Below are 23,684 nucleotides of genomic sequence, written 5' to 3' on the forward strand. Positions count from 1 at the left end.
GAATAAAATTCATAAAATTATTTTGAATGGTTTAAAAATAGAGAAATAAAAGCAAATGAACCTAATAGTTTTATTTGACAAACCCAAAGAACCAAGCTTCTGGATTAAGGACTCACTATTTAATAAAGACTCCTAGGAAAACTGGAAAGCAATTTGGCAAAAATTAGCAAGTTTTTATTGATTTTGTATCTTTTATATCTTAAACTTACCTAGAATATTTTTGCTTTGGAAAAGATAGGTTAAGTTTATATTTATTGAGTATCTACAGAGATAGCATGTAGAACTTCACAGACAGCAGAACTCCTAATATACACCTAAAAGAAGTAACATTTATTTCATTATTATTTAACTTACTAATTACCATGAGGGTTGAGAGATTTGAAATTCTCATCCTTTGCTTTTCTATGCATACCAAGCTGCCTTCATTTCCTTTACAATAACCTAACAATGAAACCGAACACAGAGAAATCATGCCTTTCATTCTTCCCAGACCTGCCATTCAGTAAAATGACTAGAGGCCTAAACAAATACAGAACAAAAAACTACTGACCCATGATCTCAATCTAGCTTTTTAATTCTCAGGGCCTCTGTAGGGCATCTGATCTATGACCTTCTAAACCAGCTTGCAAAAACCAAAACCCCCTCTCTATTATTTTTCATGAGCTAGGGGATGATGTAAAACATACTCTGCCCATCTGCTGACCTGGTTCTGGAAAGGCATAGAAAAGTGATGTGGGGCATGTGGATGTTTATTTAGAGGGTTACTGGAATTCAGACTCCTGGGACAAATGCAAAAAGCCAAGCATGTAGGTATTGTATTCATCTTGTTCCCCTATCAAATATAACATCAGACAGAGGGAGACACAGTCCCTGGTGTGGGACAAAAGAAAAGGGGAGACTGAGGTTCATCGGGACCCCAAGTAACCATGTATAGGAGCACCTATCTGCGTGAGACCCGAAAAGAAAAATATGAACGGACTGATGAATTGCATGGTTCTGGAGACCTGAGTAACCTGGGCCAGGCCCAAGGACTGGAGAATCTGCAGGAACTCAATGAGCGCTTTGCCAATTACATCAACTGGGCTCGGGGGCTGGAGCAGCGCAATGCCATCTTCAGAAAGCAGCTAGAGACCTTCCAGCGTCTAGATGAGTTGGCCAGCTTGGAGGAGGCATTTTCTGAACAAATAGAGCTGAACCTTCAGCGGGCAAGGGACCTGGCTATTGACCGGGCCAAGTTGGAGCGTGAGGACAAGGATGCCCAACGGGTACTCGATGAATTCCGAAATAAGTAAGTTTTGTTGTGGGATGAGACATGGCTGCTAGGAGATGGGAGTTATGGGAATGTTTGGCAGGAGCAAGTTAGCTCAAATAGTTCTTCTCCAGGAGTAGTGTGGTCAATGTCCACTTTACTACTTATCACTGGCCACAGTAAACTTCAAAGGAGTTATGATTCTAGAAGTTGTTCAGGAAACTGATTTCCTAATTATTGAATGAACACAGTATTCTTAAGTGTTTTCTAGGGACTGTGTTTTTTTGCATGTATCATTAAGTACTGCTACATATATATTATGCATAGAAACATATATATGCAAGTATATTATATTCATATGCAAATCTAGAGTTTAAGTAGTTTGTTTAGATTTATCCTGTATATTAATTGCAGAAGACTTGCCTATAAAAAGAATCTTTGTTATCTTCAACATTGTTTGTTTAGATTTATCCTGTATATTAATTGCAGAAGACTTGCCTATAAAAAGAATCTTTGTTATCTTCAACATTTCTGACTCTTTGTGACCCCCATTTGGGGTTTTCTTGGCACAATTATTAGAGTGATTTGCCATTTCTTTCTCCAGTTCTCTTTTAAACATTTTACTTTGAGTCTATCAAGTGATATAAATCAGTTACATTTTCCATGATGCCCTTTATTTCTAGTTTTGACTATTGTTGTTTTTAAAAATATGGTAAGGACAGAGATTTACCTGTGTAACACCTAACAAAAGGATCAAATTTCAACTGACTTTGCTTTTAAATTAATTTTAATAAAGTTCATTTATGTAAGATATATTTAGAGTCAAAGAGAAGGGGGAAATTGTGCACTTGTCTCAAAGTACAAAAGGGTTATCAGCATCATTTGAGCCCCAGATTAATCTTTGCTTAAGGAAACAACTTATTTATTTGGATAATTAAAAAAAAGGTGCTATGAATTCTTAATTAAGGAAATCCCAGTTTTAATTTTAGATTCTTTTTCTTTAATTTACTTGCTCTTTTCTTGTCTTTATGATTTATTTGAAAAGTTTTATTCCTTTGCAAATAATTTGTGTGGAGAGCTTGCACTTATTTGAGAGGAAGGTTGAAACTTATTTTAAAAATGAAATTATATTTTCACAATGTCCAGTCACATATAATTTGATTTCATATTCCTCAGCTGGATTCATAACCGGTCCAAGCTAGAAAGTAATAAAAAAATGAAGCTTCGAGTCCAGAAATGTTTGTAGCCATCATTTATGAACCCTACTAGCTTAAGTTTTATTCTATACCTAGGAGGTGTACTTTAAAAAGCAGAATTTTAATATATTAACAGTATTAAGAATTTTCTGCTGAGAGATTTATATGGCTAGCTTATTAGCTTTTTGAGTACAAACCTATGATTTTATCTATCTAGGTGATTTCTCCAGGCAGATCATCTCTCTACCCATTAAGGAAACAGGTGTTCTGCAGTATTTAGTTTTAGAGAAATACTTGAGGCTTTGAAATATTTAGTGACTTGTCCTGGGTATTCCAGAAGCAAGACTTAAAGTCAGGTTTTCTAATTCCACAGAAAGTTTCCCTATTCATTATGTCATGTTCCTTTCCAGGCTATACTAGCAAAACAAGATAGGGCATTGAGGCAATAGTTCAGACTAACAAAAAATTTCTTGTCTCAGTAATCTTAAAGTTGTAGTATATATATATATATATATATTACAGTGGAAAGAGCATTGCTAGAGGAACTGGGTTTAAATTCTGCCCTCTGAAGTTTACTACTTGTATAACCTTAGACAAATCACTTAACTTTCCTAAACTTTAGTTTCCTTTTCTGTAAAATGGAAAGAAGAAAAGGGATATAAATTTCTATAATGCCTACTCTGTGCAGGCACTGCGTTGAGTATGTTGTTTTTAAACAAAAATTACCTTGAGGGTAGCGAGGTGGTACAGTGGAAAGTGCACTGGCCCTAAAGTTAGGAGGACCTAAGTTCAAATCCAACCTCAGACACTAGCTGTACAACCCTGGTAAGTCACTTAAACCTGTTTGCCTCCAAAAACCAAATCTTATCACATTTAATCCTCATAAAAACCCTTTAAGGGTAGGGGCCATTATAATTACTCCCATTTTACATTATTATCATTCCCATTTTGAGGAAATTAAGACAGACAAAATTAAGTGACCTGCCCAAGGTCATACATAACTAGACTAGATCTGATTCCTGACTCGCCTTCCTGATTCCAGATTCAGCACTGTAGCCACTGTGCCCCCACCTGTCTAAAATGAAGGGTTAGGATTAGATGCAGTTTTAGATCCCTTCCATGGTAGCTCTTGGTAATAATAATAGCTAGAATTTATATAGTACTCTAAGGTTTGCAAAGTGCTTAAATATTTTATCTCATTTTGCCCTCACAGAAACAAACCCTATGAGGTAGATGCAATTGTTATTACCATCTTACAGATGAAACAGAGAGGTTAAATGACTGATTCAAGGTCATATAGTTTTTAGGGCAAGATCTGAATCCAGGCTTCTTGACACCAGGTCTAGTTCTCTATCCATTGTATTACCCAAGAGCATCCTAAGTCTAGCTCCTATGCATTGAAATTTGTGTTTTTGTGTCTGTGTGTGTGTGTGTGTGTGTGTGTATCTGTTTACAAAGATAAGTTCAAAGCTAATTTTATTTGTTTAAGAAACAACTCTTCACTTTAAACTGTAAGAACTTTCCCAGAATCATATTTTAGAACTGAAGGGGATCTTAGAGATCTTGTAGTTTATTTTAATTAATTAATTTATTTATTCTTATTTTGTACAAATAATGTTTTTTTATACATTACTAAAATAGTCTTGTTTAAGAGTAAACATAATACCCCATACCTCCAAGAAAATATAGACCTGCATAAGCGATAAAGGGGAGAGAAAAAAATTAAAATTAAAAAAAAATAATAACTATTGGTATGGCCAGGTGGCGCAGTGGACAGAGCATTGGCCCTGGAGCCAGGAGCACCTGAGCCCAAATCCAGCCCCAGACACCCAACAATCACCCAGCTGTGTGACCCCATGCAAGCCACCCCAACCCCATTGCCCTACAACCTCCCCCCAAAAGACCCAAAATAAAATAAAATAGTAATAATAATAATAGTAGGGGTGGCTGGGTGGCAGACAGATCACTGGCCCTTGAGCCAGGAGCACCCAGGTCCAAATCTGGCCTCAGACACCCAGCTGTGTGGCCCCAGGCAGGCCACCGAGTCCCATTTGCTCTGCAATACCTCCCAGAAAATAATAATAATAAAAAAAATGTGCTTCAGTCTGTGTTCCAACACCACTGTCGTGAGTGGATCACATTCTTTATGATAAGTTCATCACAAAAGTTACTTCCATATTTTTCCACCACTGCCACTGCTGATCGCAACTCCGTCTATTCATACTTCTTTACTACCATGAACTATATTTTCTCTCCCCATTCACTCTGTCTCTGCTGTAGGGTAGTTGAGTGGCATAGCAGACAGATCCCTAGCCCTGGGGCCAAGAGGCCCTGAATCCACATACCCAGCATCCACCCAGCCCTATGGTCCTGGGCAGGCCATGCAATCCCAGCCCCTTGCAAGAAATAAAAAAGAAAATGTGCTATATCTAACCACTCTCCCCACATGGTCCATCCTCTCCTCCATCATTCATATCCCCACCCCTCCTCCCCGTCCCCCCCTTCTTACTCCAGATGCCTATACCCCATTGAGTATATATACTGTTTCCTCTCCTAGCCACCTCTGATGAGAGCAAAGATTCCTCCATTCCACCTCGCCTTCCCCTCTTCCATATCATTGCAATAGCTCATTGTAATAAAGAAAAATCTTATTATATGAAATATCTTAGCCTATTCCTCCTCTCCTTTTTTCTTTCTCCCATTACATTTCCCTTTTATCTATTGACTCTATTTTTACACGATATTTTATCTTCAAATTCAGCTTTCTCCTGTGCTTCAACTATAAAAGCTCCCTCTACCTGCTCTATTAACTGAGAAGGTTCATATGAGTATTATCAGTGTCATTTTTCTATACAGGAATACATGCAGTTCATCATCATTAAGTCCCTATATTTTCCCCTTCTCCTCCAATCTCCATGCTTCACCTGAGTCCTGTATCTGAAGATCAAACCTTCTGTTCAGCTCTGGCCATTCCAACAGGAACATTTGAAATTCCCCTGTTTCATTGAAAGTCCATCTTTTTCCCTGGAAGAGGACGTTCAGTTTTGCTGGGTAGTTGATTCTTGGCTGCATTCTAAGCTCTTTTGCCTTCCAGTATATTGTATTCCAAGCCCTACGAGCTTCCAATGTAGTTGCTGCTAAGTCCTGTGTGATCCTGACTGCAGCTCCACAATATTTGAACTGTGTCCTTCTGGCTGCTTGTAATATTTTCTCTTTGACTTGGGAGTTCTGGAACTTGGCTATAATATTCCTGGGAGGTTTTTTTTTTTTTTGGATCTCTTTCTCAGGGAGATTGGTGGATTATCTCCATTTCTATTTTGCCCTGTGCTTCTAGGATATCAGGGCAATTTTCCTGTAATAATTCTTTGAAAATGATGTCAAGGCTTTTTTCCTGGTCATGACTTTCAGGTATTCCAATAATTTTTAAATTATCTTTCCTAAATCAATTTTCCATATCAGTTGTTTTTTCAATGAGATGTTTCACATTTTCTTCTAGTTTTTCATTCTTTTGGTTTTGAAGTATTGAGTCCTGATTTCTCGTAAATTATTCTTTGTCTGAAGGATTTATTTTCCTCAGAGAGCTTTCTTATCTCCTTTTTCATCTGGCCAATTCTGCTTTTTAAAGCATTCTTCTCCTCAATAACTTTTTGAACTGTTTTATCCATTTGACCTATGCTGGTTTTTAACATGTTATTTTCTTCAGCATTTTTTTGGATCTCCTTGACTAAGCTGTTGAGTTCATTTTCATGTTCTTCCTGCATCTCTCTCATTTCTTTTCCCAATTTTTCCTCTATCTCCCTCACTTGATTTTCAAAGTCTTTTTTGAGCTCTGTCATGGCCTGAGCCCAATTTCAGTTTTTCTTGGAGCCTTTAGATGCAAGAGCTTGTACCTCCTCATCTTCAGATTGAGTGTTTTGATCCTTCTTGGGATCACAAGCAAAGTATTTCTCAATGGTGTTCCTCTTTTTTCTCTGCTTGCTCATTTTCCCAGCCTCAGCCTGGTTTTGGGGTGCTTCCTGAGTTTTTGGGACACCCCACAAGGATCTCAGTGTGTGAAGCTCTGTCCTCCCACCTATGGTCTTTGAATGACCATAAGCACCCCCCTCTGCCATGGGGCTGAGGTGGGGGGGTCCTGCTGTTCTATGGGGGGCCTAGGCTTGGATCAGGATCTGAATGTGGTCTGAACCCCAGAGTTCTGTTCCAGGGACAGAGGACAGAGCTCGGCTCTCTCTCTCTTCACTCCTCTCCCTAGGCTCAATGGGTTCATGCCCTGGGGGCTCCTGCTCACCCGCTTTGCTTGCTTCTGGTTCCTGGATCTGGGCTGTTGTGACCATGCTGCTTGCTGTGTGCCCTGAGGGCTGGGCTTCATGTGCTTGCTCTGGCAGAGGTCCTTCCGCTGTTCCCCCAAGTTGTGCTTGATGCTCCCCAGAGTGTAATTCAGGAAACTGCCCCCAGGCTGTGAGCTGCAGCTCCCAGAGCCCTGGGGCTGCCTCCAGGTGGCTGAAGTTCCTTCCCTCTGGTAGGCCACCCCACCGATCAGTGGAGCCGAGCCTTTCTGCTCTTTTCCAGGTTACCTTGGGTTGGAGAACTGCCTCACTGGATCTCTCTGTGGGTTCTGTTTGTCAAAAATATAGTTAGAGTCCTTAGTTTATAAGTTTTGCTCCAGAGCAACTGTGAGAAGGTCCTCTCCTGTTGCCATCTTGGCTCTGCCCCAAGATCTTGTAGTTTAAAGGATCATAAAATTGTTTTTTAAATACATTTTTATTTATTTCATTAAATATTTCCTATTTAAAAAATTGCATGTTTCAAATTCTCTCTCTCCCTTTTGTCTGTACCTCACTCCTTGAGAAGGCTATATGTTATTGATTACACATGTGAAGTCATGAAAAATCTATTTCCATATTCGTGACAAAAAATTTAAACTTTGAGTTTTTTTTATTTGAGAACCTTATTTCCTTGGTTCCTCTGCAATTCTATATGTTTTATTTTATGTTTTGAAAAACAATCTGATAAGGGGGTCTAAAAATTTCACCTTTGTAGAAGTCTTTGACTCAAAGGGATTCTTGACCCCCCCCCAAAAGTTAAGAACTTCAGAACCAGTTCACTTGCCTCAATGGATAGATAACTCAAATCTATCTAGGAAGAGTGTTTTATCTGCAATCTTATGCTAGTAATCTAGATTCTAGACCCTTTGGGGATGGGTTGCTCCCCCCCTCTCCTCACCTCTATCCCATTATGAAATATACAACTTATGAAATTCAAGTAATCTTGCCAAATACTTACACACTTTCCTTTATTAAAGGCTAATCATCAAGACACAATGAGGGGCAACTTGATCTAGTGTATACAGCAATCTAGAAGTGAGGAAAATATGAGTTCCTTTGACTGATTAAGAACTGTGAGACCCCAGGCAAGTCACTTGATCCAGTCAATTTTCTAAAACTGTAAGGTGCAGAAAAGGTGCCAACTGCCCTGGCAAAGCAAATTCCCCTTTGGAAACACCACCTATGATGATAGCATTTCGGGTCTTGTTTTTATCCCCTACCTTGGAAATAAAAAATCATCTCATTTTCCTGTGTAGAAAGATTTCCCAAATTTCTTTTTCTCTGCAGAACATTTTTCTGAGTTACTCTCCATTGCTGCCCAAGTGGTGGCAGTTTCCCTAGAGTAAATTCCACAGAAATTCCACAGAAATAAAATGATGTTTGTTGGTTATTTGCAGCATTTCAGCAGGTCTGTGATTTCATCTCTGTGTATTCTTGATCCATTAATTTGGATTTTTACACCCCATCCCCATCCTAGCCCTTATCTTAGTAGTAGATGGTCTTTATAAAGGAAGAAGAGGATAAACATTTATATAGTTGTAAAATGGTACTGTGCTATGAATTTTTTTAAAAAAATATTTCATTTGTTTCTCATAACAATCCTGGGAGATAGGTGTTATTATTATTATCCACATTTTATAGTTGAGGAACCTGAAACAAACAGGGTTAAATGCCTTGCCCAGTGTCACACAGCTAGTAAGTGCTGAGGCCAGATTTGAATTTAAGTCTTCCTAACCAGACCTTCATATGCCTTCATAAGATACTGTGACCAAAAAAGACATCACCTATATTGGCCAGTGTAAATCTGAATATGGATTGCCTGTTTTGCCTCAGTTTCCTCATCTTTCAAATGAGCTGGAAATGGCAAACCATTCCAGCATCTTTGTCTAGAAAACCTCCCAATGGATTCAGGAATAGTCAGACATAAGGAAAAATGACCAAACAACAACACGTTTATAATGCTGTACACATTTTTGGGATACAATAATAGCTATTATTTATATACTGCTTTCAGGTTTTCAAAGAACTTTATAAACATTATCTCATTTGATTCTTGTCAAGTCCGGAGGAGGGAACCCAGGCCGACATCAATATGATGCATAAGCTGGTTCGTTTATTGATCACAGGATACATACTTTTATACTCTACATTTACATAACCAATTACATGAGCGTCTTAGCAAGCATTTTTTCACATGCATACCTTGTGTATGTCTTAGGTGATTGTTTTGAGAACCAAACAGTGTTCTGCTAAACAGAGAGAAGATTGTTTTGAGAACCAAACAGTGATTTGATAAACAAAGTGCAGAAGGTAATTTTCTCAGAATGCTCTATCTATCTGGGCCTGGGAATGTACCTCCTAGCTCACACATGCAGCTACTCCCTTGTCTAAGCTCTGAAGTACATCTTGCTGGTTAAAGCACATAACTATTTCTGTGTTAACCCTTCATAGCTCTTAGCCTGGAATACATCTCCCCCTTTTCGTTTAAAGGCCTGGGAGAGCATGTTTGCTAGAGATCTCTGACAACACAAAAGTATGCATGGTCCAAACAACAAGAATATAACAAGTATAAAGCAAATTACAATTATAGGTTTAACAATTGCCAAAAGCCAAGCAGGTAATCCTAAAGATTTTAACCAATCCTTAAAGAAATCTTCATGTACAGTTATTTTATCAAGATTTTCTTGTAACTTTTTGATTTTAGCATAGACTGAAGCACTATTATCTGAAATATTAAAGCAACACATGCCTTCAAATTCCTCACAACCATGATTATGTAATAAAATCAAGAAATCTATTGCAGCTCTATTTTGTAGTGTAGCCTTGCGAATGCTCTGTACTTCCGTAATTATATCCATTAAAGCCATGGACGTAATGTCAGCCTGAGCTTTTGCCCAACATGCAAGTTTTTTCATGGTATTATAATTAATAGATGCCATTACCCCTGGTGTGAAAAAGGATGCGGCTACTGTTTCTGATACTGATAGAAATTTAACATTTTTATTGCAGTTGGAAGCCAGGGGAATGCTCCTTGTTTTCCTAGGGCTTCTGGAGAAATTAAGGTATGGTGTGGACACTAGTGCTAATTGGCCTAGGTAACAAGGTCCTCCTATAGGACACCATGGGATAGAACTGTATGCCTTGTCTTCACATATCAAGAATACTCCAGGGGGTAATGACTTCGCTCCCTCAATTTGTACTTCAAGGAGCCCTTGTTCTGTTTTTGATAAATTCCAATGATGAAAATGCCCTGATACATTAGTGAATCGTTTCCACTTAGGGGAATCTCAAGGCGCGTTTTCTTTAAAATACTCTAAACCTCCAAATATAAAAACTCCTGTGGCATTATAAAGTTGTGGGGAGCTCACAAGACTACAATGTGGGAGATGAGTGATATTCTCTTTTATTCCAGGGGGGACACTCCATAAGAGATTTATTTCCTGTGGTTCCTGTGTAGTTGGTTTATTTAAAGCCTCCAGAATAGCTTTTAATCTACAACTATTTTTCAGGGATGGCCAGGTATAATTTTGCTGTTTATCACACATACATGCATAAGAACTATACTGCTGAAAACTCCTACATATTTCCTTTAACTGTCCATAGTACCCTTTCAGTCTCTGTTTGATGTTCTCTGGGTCCAGGGGGATCCCTATGAAGCATGTCTTGAACGGATCACCAGCTGATTTCAGGGAGATACACATTTGATGCTGTAGATACTTAGGAATCAGATGAGTCACAAGAGCCATAGCGGGCAGGATGTAAGTGCCAGCAGAAGAAGTATCATCTTTCAGGTGAGGTTTCATCCACTTTGCAGGAACTTGCTGTGGTTTCGATGAACCTGAAACAACACAAGTATACCCTCGTCCGCAGGTTAGTAACCGATAGGAATTGTCCCATTGGGCAGTCTTAGGATCAAAAACAGAGACAGAAATGTCAACACCAGCAAAGTGTGCTGCATTCTTTGAAAAGTGAAAGTAAAGAGGCTTGTTATCTGAGATGGAGTGCTTAGGGTTAAGCCAGTTCAAAACATAAATCACTTTGCTCACCATGTTATGCGGTGATCCCCCAACCTCCCCCTTTTCATTTAAAAACTAGGCTAAGTATTTTTTAACATCCTGATGAGCCCTGTCAGCGGCGGTCCTGCCAGGCAGACAGGCGAATGAGACGCGGACATGAAGTGGGGTGGGAGGGGGTTAAATCCTCCTCCCTCCTCTGCCAGCCCAGGGATGATTCACGGCGGCTGCTGAGTCAAGTTCTCATTAAGCAGGAGAGTTGTTGTACTGCAGTCAGGGCAGGAGGCAACAATCATTCTAGTCTGTGTCAGGTCAGGTTGAAGGTTTTCGCCAAAGCCTTGGCTGAGATGAGCAGGATGCAGCAGGGAGAGGGAGCGGAAGCACGGCAGTGGCCGGACTAACGGAGCGGAGGGGGGAATAGGATCAGCTTTCCTCCCCTCGGTCTGCTCCCACCCAGGCCACAGAGTGCAGGCAGCCCAGGGCCCCTGATCTGAAAAGCCTGCGAGAGACAAAGGTGGCAGTGGGAAGGCTCTGGGGCGGCCCACCCGCCTGCCCTCTTCCTGGACAGGTGGCGGCGGGGATTAATTAACAGTTTTTCTGCTAGAGGAGGCACATCTGAACTTCCTCCAATAGTGGTCCTTTCAGCATCAGTCACAGCGGGGCAAGCCCACAAACTTTCAATGTCATCATAGACAATTTTGCACAGTGTGCCATACGGTTCTGCCAGTCTCTGGGCTTCCTTGTTCTTAGTTTGGACTGCTTCCCATAAGCTTTTTCCCAGCTTATCCCATTTTTCCAAGGAGAAGAGTTCTTCAGTCTTAGTAATTATGCCCTTATCTCTTCCCCAGTGTAGCATCCAGGAAATTTCTGATCTCTTAACAGGCAGGTCATATTTTTTCGATAAATCCTCTAAGGTATTGAGCGCAGTGTGCTCGGTGGCTGATGCAGCCATTCCCATCCCAAATTCCCTGACTCACCAGTCAGTCGTGGCCACTTAAATCCGCTTTTCTTCTAGCGCTGAGTGAGGGGGTGTCAGCACTTCCCTACCAACTCAAACTGGGATGTCTTCTCCCCATTCGACTCACTTCCCTCACGTCGGGGTCACCATATGTCGAGTCTGGAGGAGGGAACCCAGGCCGACATCAATATGATGCATAAGCTGGTTCGTTTATTGATCACAGGATACATACTTTTATACTCTACATTTACGTAACCAATTACATAAGCGTTTTAGCAAGCATTTTTTCACATGCATACCTTGTGTATGTCTTAGGTGATTGTTTTGAGAACCAAACAGTGTTCTGCTAAACAGAGAGAAGATTGTTTTGAGAACCGAACAGTGATTTGATAAACAAAGTGCAGAAGGTAATTTTCTCAGAATGCTCTATCTGGGCCTGGGAGTATACCTCCTAGCTCACACATGCAGCTACTCCCTTGTCTAAGCTCTGAAGTACATCTTGCTGGTTAAAGCACATAACTATTTCTGTGTTAACCCTTCATAGCTCTTAGCCTGGAATACATATGACACAACAGATTCTCATAAAACCCAAGGAGGCAAATGCTACTATTATTCCCTTTTGCAGATGAGGCAGAGGTTAAATTATTTGCCCAGCTAAGTAAGTCTCTGAGGCTAGATTTGAATTCAGGTCTTCTTGACTCTCAATCTAGTGCTCTATTAATGGTACCATGTAGCTGTCTTTGAATGTTTTGATATCTTTGAATCTTTTTAGAAAATTCTAAACAGAAGTCAACTTAGTACATCCTTTTTATATTTTGAATATAAATTTATTTGACCTTTAAAACCCTTTGCAACCAATGTTTTGAGTCATATTGCACACACTCCCCTGCAGGGACTCTAAATACTGTACTTCCCCATGTATAAGATGCTCCCATGTATAAGACACACCTTAAAGATGCTCCCATGTATAAAAAATGTATTGCATAAAGACATTGAATTCAAGTTTTATTCATCATGAAATTCATATAACTCCTCATCACCATCAAAACTCCCATCCACGGGTGGCTAGGTGGTGCAGTGGATAGAGCACAGGAGTACCTGAGTTCAAATCTGGCCTCAGATACTTAATAATTACTTAGCTATGTGGCTTTGGGCAAGCTGCTTAACCCCATTGCCTTGCAAAAACTAAAAAAAACCCAAAACAAAAAAAAAACTCTCATCCATTAGCTGGTCCTCATCTGTGTTTGATGACGAATCACTGTCTTTTTTTTTTTGATGTTCTAATTTTTTTATTTTATTTTTTTTAATTTTAGAAAGGTTTTATTTATTTTCAGTTTTACAATTTTTGCCCTAATTTTGGTTCCCTCCCCCCAACCCCCACAGAAGGCAGTTTGTTAGGCTTTACATCATTTCCCCTAGTATGCATTGATCTAAGTTGAATGTGATGAGAGAGAAATCATATCCTTAGAGAAGAAACATATAGTATGAGATATAGAAGAATTATATAAGATGAAAATTTAAAAAAAATTTTAAATTAAATTTTAAAAATTAAATTAAAGGTACATAGAAAGTCTTTCTTTGTTCAAACTCCATAATTCTTTCTCAGGATACAGATGGCATTTTCCATTGCAGATGTCCCAAAATTGTGCCTGATTGATGCCCTGTTGGTATGAACAAGCCCATTAAGGTTGATCATCACTGCCATGTTGCTGTTAGGGGTGTACCATGTTCTTCTGGTTCTGCTCATCTCACTCAGCATCAGTTCATGCAAATTCTTCCAGACTTCCCTGAATTCCCATCCCTCCTGGCTTCTAATAGAACAATAGTGTTCCATCACATACACATACCACAGTTTGTTAAGCCATTCCCCAATTCATGGACATTCACTCAATTTCCATTTCCTTGCCACTACAAACAGGGTTGCCATGAATATTTTTGTACAAGTGATATTTTTACCTTTTTTCATAATCTCTTCAGGGTATTGCTGAATCAATGTTCATAGATGAATCACTGTTTTAGGAGCTGCTCTGGCTGTTCTCCTGCCTCTGCTCTGGTCTGGGGTTGACCACAAGCACTCCCTGGGCAAGTCTGGCATATGGACACAAGCTTATTCCACTTTCTTTCATGAATCCAAAGTACTAATCATGTCCTCCTTTGAAATCAATCACTTCATTTTCATCAGCAATTCTTCTGGCCTCCTGCTGAACCATCTTTGTGGACATAAGAATTCTAATTGCCCTTTGCTCTTCAATCCTTATCTTCAATTACCTCTCTTACTCAGACCATTTGACTGACTTGCCTCTCATGATCTTCTGCCTGGATGTTTTCAGGAGGGTTTCTTCTTCCCGTAGCCTGTCTCTGATTGTTTTCTCAGTTGGAGGAGGACCAAACTGATGTTCAGCAGCATGATTCCCATTCACTTTTGCAAACTGAATCACTTTGAACTTGAATTCAGCACTGGACGAAAATCTTTTCTGAGCCATTTTTGTGTAGAACATGGCAAAATGCCATCTAATATACTGGTAACAAATGTGGAAACAATGAACACAAAGACAACAAATGCAGAAAGAAGTGGGAAATGCAAATAAAAAAATCTGCAACCACTGTATAGGACGCTCCTAGTTTTTAGAACACAATTGTTTTGGAAAAAGGGTGCATCTTTTACATGGGGGAAATATACCATATTCTTCTTAGTGTTCCTTATACATGACATTTCATTTCCTTTCACTAGGACTTTGCCCTGGCTGTCCCTCATGTCTGGGACACATTCCAGCCTCACTTTGAGTTCTCAGAATCCTTATCTTCCTTCAGGGCTCAGCCCAAGTCCCCTTCCACAAAGCCTTTCTTGAACCCCCTAGGTGCTCATCCTTCCCATCTAATATGTAAGGTTAGTCTTTTCCATGAGGGGGTGGGGACTATTCAGTTTTTACCTTTATAGAACCTAGTTTGATACCTGACCCATGCAATGATACTTAAGAAATGCTTGTTAATTGATATTAGACTGTGGACTGTTTATATGGTTTATGTGTTCCATTTGCAGGTACCAAAATGAATGTGAATATCAGCTCCTACTGAAAGAAAAGCTTGAATGTCTGAATAAGGTGAGTTTATTAAATCCTTAGGTTTGGGCAGGCTCATAGACAATACTGTTTGGAATTGCTAAGATGTCTACTTAAAGTTTTTTCTCTTTACAGTTTGGATAGCTTTTCAGCCTTCCTCCCCCTTTTCTTCCACTCCTCCTTCCCTCCCTCCCTGCCTTCCCACCCTCCTTCCCTCCCTCCTTCCTTCCTTCTCTCCTTCCTCCTTCCTTCCTTCCTTCTGTCCTTCCTCCTTCCTTCCTTCTGTCCTTCTTCCTTCCTTCCTTCCTCCCTCCCTTCCTTCCTTCCTTCCCTCCTTTCTTCCTCCCTCCCTCCCTTCCTTCCTTCCTTCCTTCCTTCCTCCTTTCCCTCCTTCCCTTCTTTTTTCTCCCTCCCTTCCTCCTTTCCCTCCCTCCCTCCTTCCCTCCCTCTTTCCTTACTTTGTTCCTTCCTTCCTTCCTCCTCCCTTCCTTCCTTCCCTCCTTTCTTCCTCCCTCCCTCCCTCCTTTCCCTCCCCTTCCCTCCTTCCTTCCCTCCCTTCCTCTTTTCCTTCCTTCCTTCCTTCCTTCCTTTCTTCCTTCCTTTCCCTCCTTCCCTCCTTCCTCTTCCCTTCTTTTTTCCTCCATCCCTCCCTTCCTCCTTTCCCTCCCTCCCTCTTTCCTTCCTTCCTTCCTTCCTTCCTTCCTTCCTTCCTTCCTTCCTTCCTTCCTTCCCTCTGTCTCTGTCTCTCTGTTCTTCTGTCTCTGTCTTTCTATCTCTCCCTAGTTACTAGAGATTATTATCCCTGCTTTATAGATGATGAAACTGGGGCTCACAGTGGCAAGTGACTTTTTCAGGGTCACACTCCTAATAAACATTTGAAGACTGAACTTCAAAATTCTCCATGGTTGTTTTGGGGCTATTTATTTTTAAGAGAATTTTTTTTAAAGAAGTATTTGTTATATCAAAAATAGTATGATTTTAAGAAAAATAATGGGAAAGCTAGGTGGCACAGTGGATAGAGTATTGTCCCTGGAGTAAGGAGGACCTGAGTTCAAATCCACACTCAGACATTTATTTAATAGTTACCTAGCTATGTGGCAAGTCACTTAACCCAATTGCCTTGCAAAAACAAAATTTTTTAGAAAAAAGAAAAACAGGATTCCAACAATTATGGATACAAAACCAGAAGGAAGACTAAATCAAGGTACTCACTAAGAGATTATTCCAGAAGGTCAAACCAGCTTTGTCTAGTGATTGTACTTTAAGGAGGTCATTTAGCAGAGGAAGTAATAATTCACTGGTATAGATAGGACTTCTAAGGCACTCTAGCCTTAAGTATTTCTAGAAGGATTAAGAGAGGTGTTGCTGAGATTTTCTGAATCTCAGGACCAGATAGGCAAATGACTTTCTTACAAGGTCAGTACTCTGCAGCCTGGACAAATACCTTGGCAGCAGCTTTTGGGCAGAGCAAGGCGGTCTAGTGAATAGAGCTCTGGATCTGCTGTCAGGAGAGCTGGGTTTAATCCTTACTGAGTATCTAGAAAAAGTCACTTAATCTCTAAGAGATTACCACACCTGTAAAATCTGAATAATAATATTTATGCTACTTGTCTTGTAGGATTGTTGAGTAAATCTTAAAGTGATATACACATATGAACATGAATTTAGAGATAATCTATATAATCTCTGAAGATCTTAATCCTAACTAGCAATCTCACTGATGAGTCTCCAGAACTGGAAAAAATGCTTCCTTTCCCCTTCAATGCTCTTGGGATACCTTTGAAGCATCTGGGTGAGCTCTTAGGTCTGGTATGTTTCACCTGGAATGATCAGGTGAGAATCAGTTTAGTTAGGCAACCTTCGGTAGCCTTTAGAAAGGGCAATTAAGAAGGAAAGAAAGAAGTAACAAGCATTTGTTAAACACTGATTAGGTTATGTACTTTATAAATATTATCTCATTTTATCCTCTCAACAATCTTGGGAGATAAGTGCTATGATTGTTCCCTTTTTACAATTGAAGAAACTGAGGCAAACAGTAGTAAAATGATTTGTCCCAGAGCAAGCAGTTAATCTGAGACTGGATCTGAGCTCAGGACTCCAGTAAGGTTGATGTAAAACATCCTGTCAAAAATCTGAGGGACTCCCAATGCAGAAGACTTAGGGAAAATGGTCATAAGTTTTACCAGAGTCTTTGTCAAAAATGGTAGCTCATAGTTCCTGGTTGTTGTAAATCCTTTTCTCTCATTTGTGAGGTGGTTAAGAAGTGCCCCTTGAATATGACGTAGTTTTTTTTTTTATGTGGTTCCTTGAAAACCATGAATTTGTGACCTGTCTGTCTTTGACTCCCAGTACCGATATTGATATAATTTGCTCTGAGGATGCTATAAGGACACTAATGGGAGCGTGGAAAGTCCTTCAAGGTCTTCCTCTGGCCAAAAGGGAAGGAGACCAAGAGCCAAAACCTTTCTTCTCTGCTAAGATAATTCCTTCTCAAGGGAGGTTAGCTGGAATGATATACTCCCTCTAATTTTTGGAATACTACAATTCTAATGAACTTGATAATTTATAAGCCTCCTGAGGTATGACCTAGGACTTGGCCTCTCTAAATCCAATTCTTATGTGATATCTTATTACTTGAAAGGTACTAAGTCTAAAACCTCTGAATAATTAATCCATCAATTATTGAGTATCTATCTCTTTAAGTGAGAATGAGGTCACTGGAGTAATTATCAATGGACTTCACATACACATAAACAGACACACACATACACCCATAACCACCAATCAGCACATTCACCCATACTCACTCCGCCTCCCCCCAACCCCCACCCAGACACACACATAAAATCAAACCAAAATACACATACATTCACCAGGAGGATGCTTGTGAGTAGGTCAGGGATCATACAGTGCCAAGCTCTGACCATTCCAGAAAATAACAGCTGAATTAGAACTGGCTTCCCAACAGCTGCAGAGCTGGAGCTCTCCAGTTCAGACCCAGAGCTTTGTACAGTCTTCACTTCTCCCTTTTTTTGCTAGGCTATTCTTTCAAGCATCTGTGTGGGAAAGTTAGTCAACCCTTGAGAATGACTCTCTATCTCACAGAAAGTTTTTTTTGCAAAAAGAAAAGAAAATAAGTGAAAGGTTTGAAATAGGATTTGTGCAATCTTCAGGGTTATGAAAATAATAGATCATCTGTTCAATTTGTTCCCTTCTCTTTCTCTTCTCCCCAGTTTGAAACAAAGGGGAAAATAGTTTTCTCTTCAAAAGAATGTGGTTTGTTCTCTCTCTCTCTCTCTCTCTCTCTCTCTCTCTCTCTCTCTCTCTCTCTCTCTCTCTCTTTCTCTTTCTCTCCCCCCACCTCTCTCCCCCCCTTTTTTTGCTTAGGGACTGGACTTGCTATTTAATTCATAGATGGAATTTCCAGATGAGGAAATACTCTCTACCAATGCAAATTGGCACCTGCTGTACACCATATAGATTATCTGCCTAGAAAAGAGAGCCTTTCCCAGGGTCAGACAGCCAATAAGGGCTAACAGAACATGAAACCCATTTTCCTTGTTCTAAGGCCAACTCTTTAGCCACTGTGTCTAATTCAACTGACAACAACAATTTGGGCTGTGCAAGTCAGCAACCAGTCAAAACAGTTCAGGTCTGTTGTAGAACAAGTGGTTTTTCTTTTTCAAGAAACAATTTTGGTTAAATAGGTTAAGAACAAAATTAAACAGAGAAATTGAAACTCTAAATCATGTCTGAAGAAACAAGGAAGAGAAAATGGAAAAACAGGAAGTGACAGGACTGACTGACAAAAAAGGGAAATTTGACCTTTCTCTGGATTGTGAAAAGGAGGTGGAGAAGAAGAGGGTGACCATCTGATGAGGAGCAAAAATCCATCAGATGCTGACCTTTCACTTTTTTTTTTAGGGTTTTTTTGCAAGGCAAATGGGGTTAAGTGGCTTGCCCAAGGCCACACAGCTAGGTAATTATTAAGTGTCTGAGACTGGATTTGAACCCAGGTACTCCTGACTCCAGGGCCAGTGCTTTATTCACTACACCACCTAGCCACCCCTAGATGCTGACCTTTCAAATGCCTCCACCATCTAACCATTCCTGCCCACTGTTCTTCTCTACACATGTGGCATTCTGACCCTCTCTCAGCTAGGTATGATGATTTCTTTGAAAATGCCTGCTCTGGGCTTCCTCCTTTTTTTCCTGGAAATTCATTGAAATTCAAAGGCAGGAATAAGAGTATAAACTCTGGATAGCTGACCAACCAGTAGGTGTGATCCCCTATGAAGTTTTCTAGGCAGTATTTGTGGATATGATAATGGAAGATCGCACATAAATATTAATTAATTAGTTTATTTGTGGCCATGGCAAAGGTATATTACATATAAACATTAATTAATTTTTATTAATTGATGAGAGTGAATTTGGCAAATGGATAGAGAGCAAAACTAGAAGCCAGGAAGACCCAATTTCAAGAAACCCTGGGCAAGTAACTTAAACTTTCCATGTTTTAGACAGCTCTCTAATGCTATATAATTTTCAGAGAAGTGACTTATAGGCAGCAGGAGTTTCCCTATTCAGTAATACCTTATAATCAATGAAATCACAGGTAGAGTCCCCATCTCATACCTATACCAAAGTATATTTAACTTGCTAAAAGTGTGAGTGTGAACAAACTAGTTGAGAAATGTGTACATATTGTCAAGCTCCTTCATTGTCACTCCATCTACCTCATATAATCCTTCTTATACTTTGCTTCTGTTGTCATTTTTCTTAGTAATATGACTCCCTTAAAAAGGCCATGCCACTTATGGGGTAGTTGGATAAAAAATTAGAGTTGTTGATTCTTTATTTCAGGGAATATAAGTAAGGGATTAGGATAATTTGGAATGGGGTAACAGAGTCAGAAATCACTCTCCAGTTTGGGGAAATCATGAAATTTGGGCCAGTCTGGTAGAAGAAATAAGAAATATTAGAGCTGGGGTGGCCACTGGCTCCTGGATCCTCCTTCTAACCATACTATCAGTAAATTGGGCATTGGGTAAATACTATGACTCAGATTTCTTTTTTTCAATTGTATATCATACTTTGAATTAAGTACATACTAAGTAGCCAAATCTGGCTGTGAATAGCAGTTGTGATAGACATATTTGACCAAATAATTCGATCAAATAAGCAAAGTTTTACCATTTTTGCAGCTTCTTATCTCCAATGTTTAACCACCTTTTACTTAGTTTCTTTTCATTCAAAATAGTCTCTAAAAAAAGGCAAACCTAGAGTTATGGAAATATTCAAGACAAAAACATTTCTACATACTACACACTATGCTAAGATCTGGGAATACAAATACAACTACACACAAATATTATTTTGCCTTCAAGGAGCTTACATCTCATTTATTTATCTATTTATCCATTCATTCATTCATTCGTTTGTTTATTTTTTATTTATCTATTCATTCATTCATTCATTCATTCATTCATTTATTTATGGCAATTGAGTTACGCAACTTGCCCAGGGTCACACAACCAGGCAATTATCAAATGTCTGAGATTGGATTTGAATTCCGGTACCCCTGACTCCAGGGCCAGTGCACTATTCACTGTACCACCTAGCTTCTCTGGAGTTTACATTCTAACAGAAGAAAACAGCACATAAAAGAAAGCTGAAAAGAATATATGTCTTTTGGGGAGATGGGGCATGATGAAGAAAGTTGAGAGAGTTGAGTGGAAACCAAAAATCAGTCAGGATGTAGTTGACCTGGTGATTTCCTTAAAATGGAGATACCAGGAGGAACCAACTAATCAGAGAAAGGATTTGCAGGGACACTGTGTATAGCCAGTGTGAGAAGATCCAAGGCAGAGGGAGCTACTAGCGTGAGGAGGATGTAGGGCAGGCAAGAGGAATGTCCAGGTGAGAAGTATGCTATATGATATGGTAGATTAAGACTGGAGAAGCAACAGAAATGAAGCTCAGAATAAAATGAAGGAATTATGTCCAAAGTAAGATAAAAAAGAAAGAGGCTTTGTAGGAGTAATTGGTTGAATAATTACTTCTCCAGGCTTAATGCTATTATGCATTGAAAAGGCTCAACTTTTCACAGTATTTTCACAAAATCATTGGGCATAAGCCATACTCTTCTCAGAAAGAATGGTGGTCCTGTAGGTTAGAATTAAGTTTACATTAAAATTTCTCAATGATTTTTTTAGTGTGTGATTTTTATTGAGAAATTCTGGTGATGCCCAAATCACAACTTTTTTACACTCTAAGGATTGTTATAAAATAAGAATTCTAGTCAGGTGAGTGAATGTCAAGAATGCTTTGGGAAGTCTTTGTAAGTAATTTAATTCAACAAGCTTTAATTAAAAGACTGCTATATCCATTGTGTTTGTATGTGGGGGTGGTAGAGGATGGAGGAGGAGGGTAAGGGGTTAGAGGAGGGAGGATGCAAAAATTCACTCATTCATTCCTCTGACAAAAGGCATTCAAATTCTATCATGTACAGAATATAGAATTCCTAAACAGAGATAGATTCTGGGGGTGACAAAAAGTTTGTGTAAAATACAGTTCATAGTCTTTGTGGACTTTAGTAGGAGAATAAGACATAAGTACAAATATCTATGATAGATGACATTATGTTTCTTTGGCAGGTTGGTGACACTGGATAAAGAACTGAATTTGGAATTAGGAAATCCTAAATTCAAATTCTACCTGAAATACTTATTGTGACCCTGGGCAAGTTACTTCACCTCTCTGTGTTTTAGTTTCCTCATCTGTAAAAGTAGGGGTTTGTACTTACTAGCCTTGCATTTACAGCTCTAAATTTATTCCTTAGAGAGCTATAAAAGAAAATGAAGTTCATGGAGAAAGGTTGTTTCCCAACTGGGAGGATCAGGGAAGGCATCCTGGAGGGAAATGTCACTTGAATTAGGCTTAAGGGATAGGTTGGGATTCAATGGTTAAAAAGGGAGAGGAAAGATATTCTAAATTTAGGGATTAGTGTAAACAAAGGTGTAGACTTGGGGAGGCACCTTAAGCATACAGGGGATAGAAGATAAGTTTTGCTGCAGTGTAATGACTATGGGGAAGGAAGTGGTCTGGAATATCAGGCAAAAGGGTTTGGGTTTTACTTATTAAGTAAACTGAGAAGTTTTGAACAGGACAGACCATGCTCGTTCCTAAGGTTTCTTTGGAAGCCTTCTAAAGAAGGTATAATTCAAGAAGGTAGAGAATGGAGTTAGGAGTCTGTGGAAAGATCATAGAATCTTTGTACTTCAGTTTGCTCTTATCTAAAATGAGGAAAATAATGCTTATGGTAGCTATATTGCAGGATGATTGTGAGAAAAGCACTTTAGAAACAAATCTATGAATATGAATAATTAAGTTTCAAGATTATATTTAATTAGGCAGGAAGGGGATGGGAAGAAACACTAGGTACAAGATATCAAATGATTTGCAAATATTATCTTGTTTGAGTCTCACAATAACCCTGAGAGGTAGGTGCTATTAAAATCCCCATTTTATGGATGAGGAAACTGTGACATAGAGAGGCTAAATGACTGACTTGCCCAGGGTCATACTGCATCTGAGGTTAAATTTGGACTCAGGTCTTCTGATTCCAGAGCCAGCACTCTAATGCTGCTTCCCCTTTAGACTTTTTTGTTTGGTTTTATGAGGCAATGGGGTTAAATGACTTGCCCAAGGTCATACAGCTAGTAAATCTCAAGAGTCTGAGGCCAGATTTGAGCTCTGTTCCACAGTTTAGACTTTCTTTTCTTTTTTTTTTAAGTTTTTTTTTTTTTTGGCAAGGCAAATGGGGTTAAGTGGCTTGCCCAAGGCCACACGGCTAGGTAATTATTAAGTGTCTGAGACTGGATTTGAACCCAGGTACTCTTGACTCCAGGGCTGGTGCTTTATCCACTGCACCACCTAGCCGCCCCTCCACACTTTAGACTTTCAACAAAAAAAAAAACTGAAAGAAAAAGGATTTTCTTGTTAAACATCATTTAACCAGAAATTCAAATAACATTTATTCACCCACTGTGCATTCTGGATTTTAATTGAGGTTTTTGTTATATTTATGAATTCTGTTGGTGGTTGCCTCAGTAGACACTCATTGTTATTCTGATCCTCTTTTCTTTTGACTTTTTTTTTTTAAGATTTTTTGCAAGGCAATGGGCTTAAGTGACTTGCCCAAGGCCACACACCCAGGTAATTAAGTGTCTGAGGTCACATTTGAACTCAGGTACTTCTGACTCCAGGGCCAGTGCTCTATCCACTGCACCACCTAGCTACCCCTGATCCTCTTTTCAATAGGCAATCCGAAATGTGATGGGGTACATGCATATTTTTGAGGACTGATTCAGAATGGGTTTTTAGAAGCAGTCAAGAGTCTCAATGAGGAAAGAATGAGAAACTTTCATCGATGGCACATGTAAAAGTCCTGTTGACAGCATCAGTGGTATCATGAAAATAGGTGCTTCTTCTTATCTTAGTTCTAGAAGCATAGTATGGGGGAAATCTGGGCTGGGGAGAGAAACAGAGAGATAGAGACAGATGGAGAGTGACAGAAATAGACACAGAGTTGGAGATAGAAAGTCAGAGACAGAGAGCCAGAACGATCCAGAAATGGAGAGAGGAGAGACAGAGAAAGAGACAAAGAGATATAGAGGTAGGGGCAGAAGAGAGAGACAGAGACAGAGTCATAGATACAGACAGAAAGACAAGAGTCAGAGAGAGAAATAGAGAGAGAGATAGAGTGACAGAGACAGAAAGAGAAACAGAGAGAGACAGAGAATGAGATAGTCAGAGAGAGAATCTCCACAAATGCATTAGCATTACATTCTCCTTTGGGGGCAGGTTAAGGTAGCCTTTG

At 39.5% G+C, this 23,684-nt stretch overlaps 1 protein-coding gene across 1 annotated transcript in view; it reads left to right on the forward strand.

The window, feature by feature from the left end:
• Positions 1 to 926: 926 nt before the first annotated feature.
• The window catches only part of LOC141514733 (filensin-like), a 58,280-nt gene continuing 35,522 nt past the window's right edge, over positions 927 to 23,684 (forward strand). The window contains exons 1-2 of the mRNA XM_074225765.1: positions 927 to 1,288; positions 14,782 to 14,842. Of these exons, the coding sequence (XP_074081866.1) occupies positions 927 to 1,288; positions 14,782 to 14,842 (423 nt within the window). The remainder of the gene's footprint in view (positions 1,289 to 14,781; positions 14,843 to 23,684) is intronic.

The sequence above is a fragment of the Macrotis lagotis genome, chromosome 1, assembly GCF_037893015.1.
Source record: "Macrotis lagotis isolate mMagLag1 chromosome 1, bilby.v1.9.chrom.fasta, whole genome shotgun sequence".
Classification (NCBI taxonomy): Eukaryota; Metazoa; Chordata; class Mammalia; order Peramelemorphia; family Peramelidae; genus Macrotis; species Macrotis lagotis.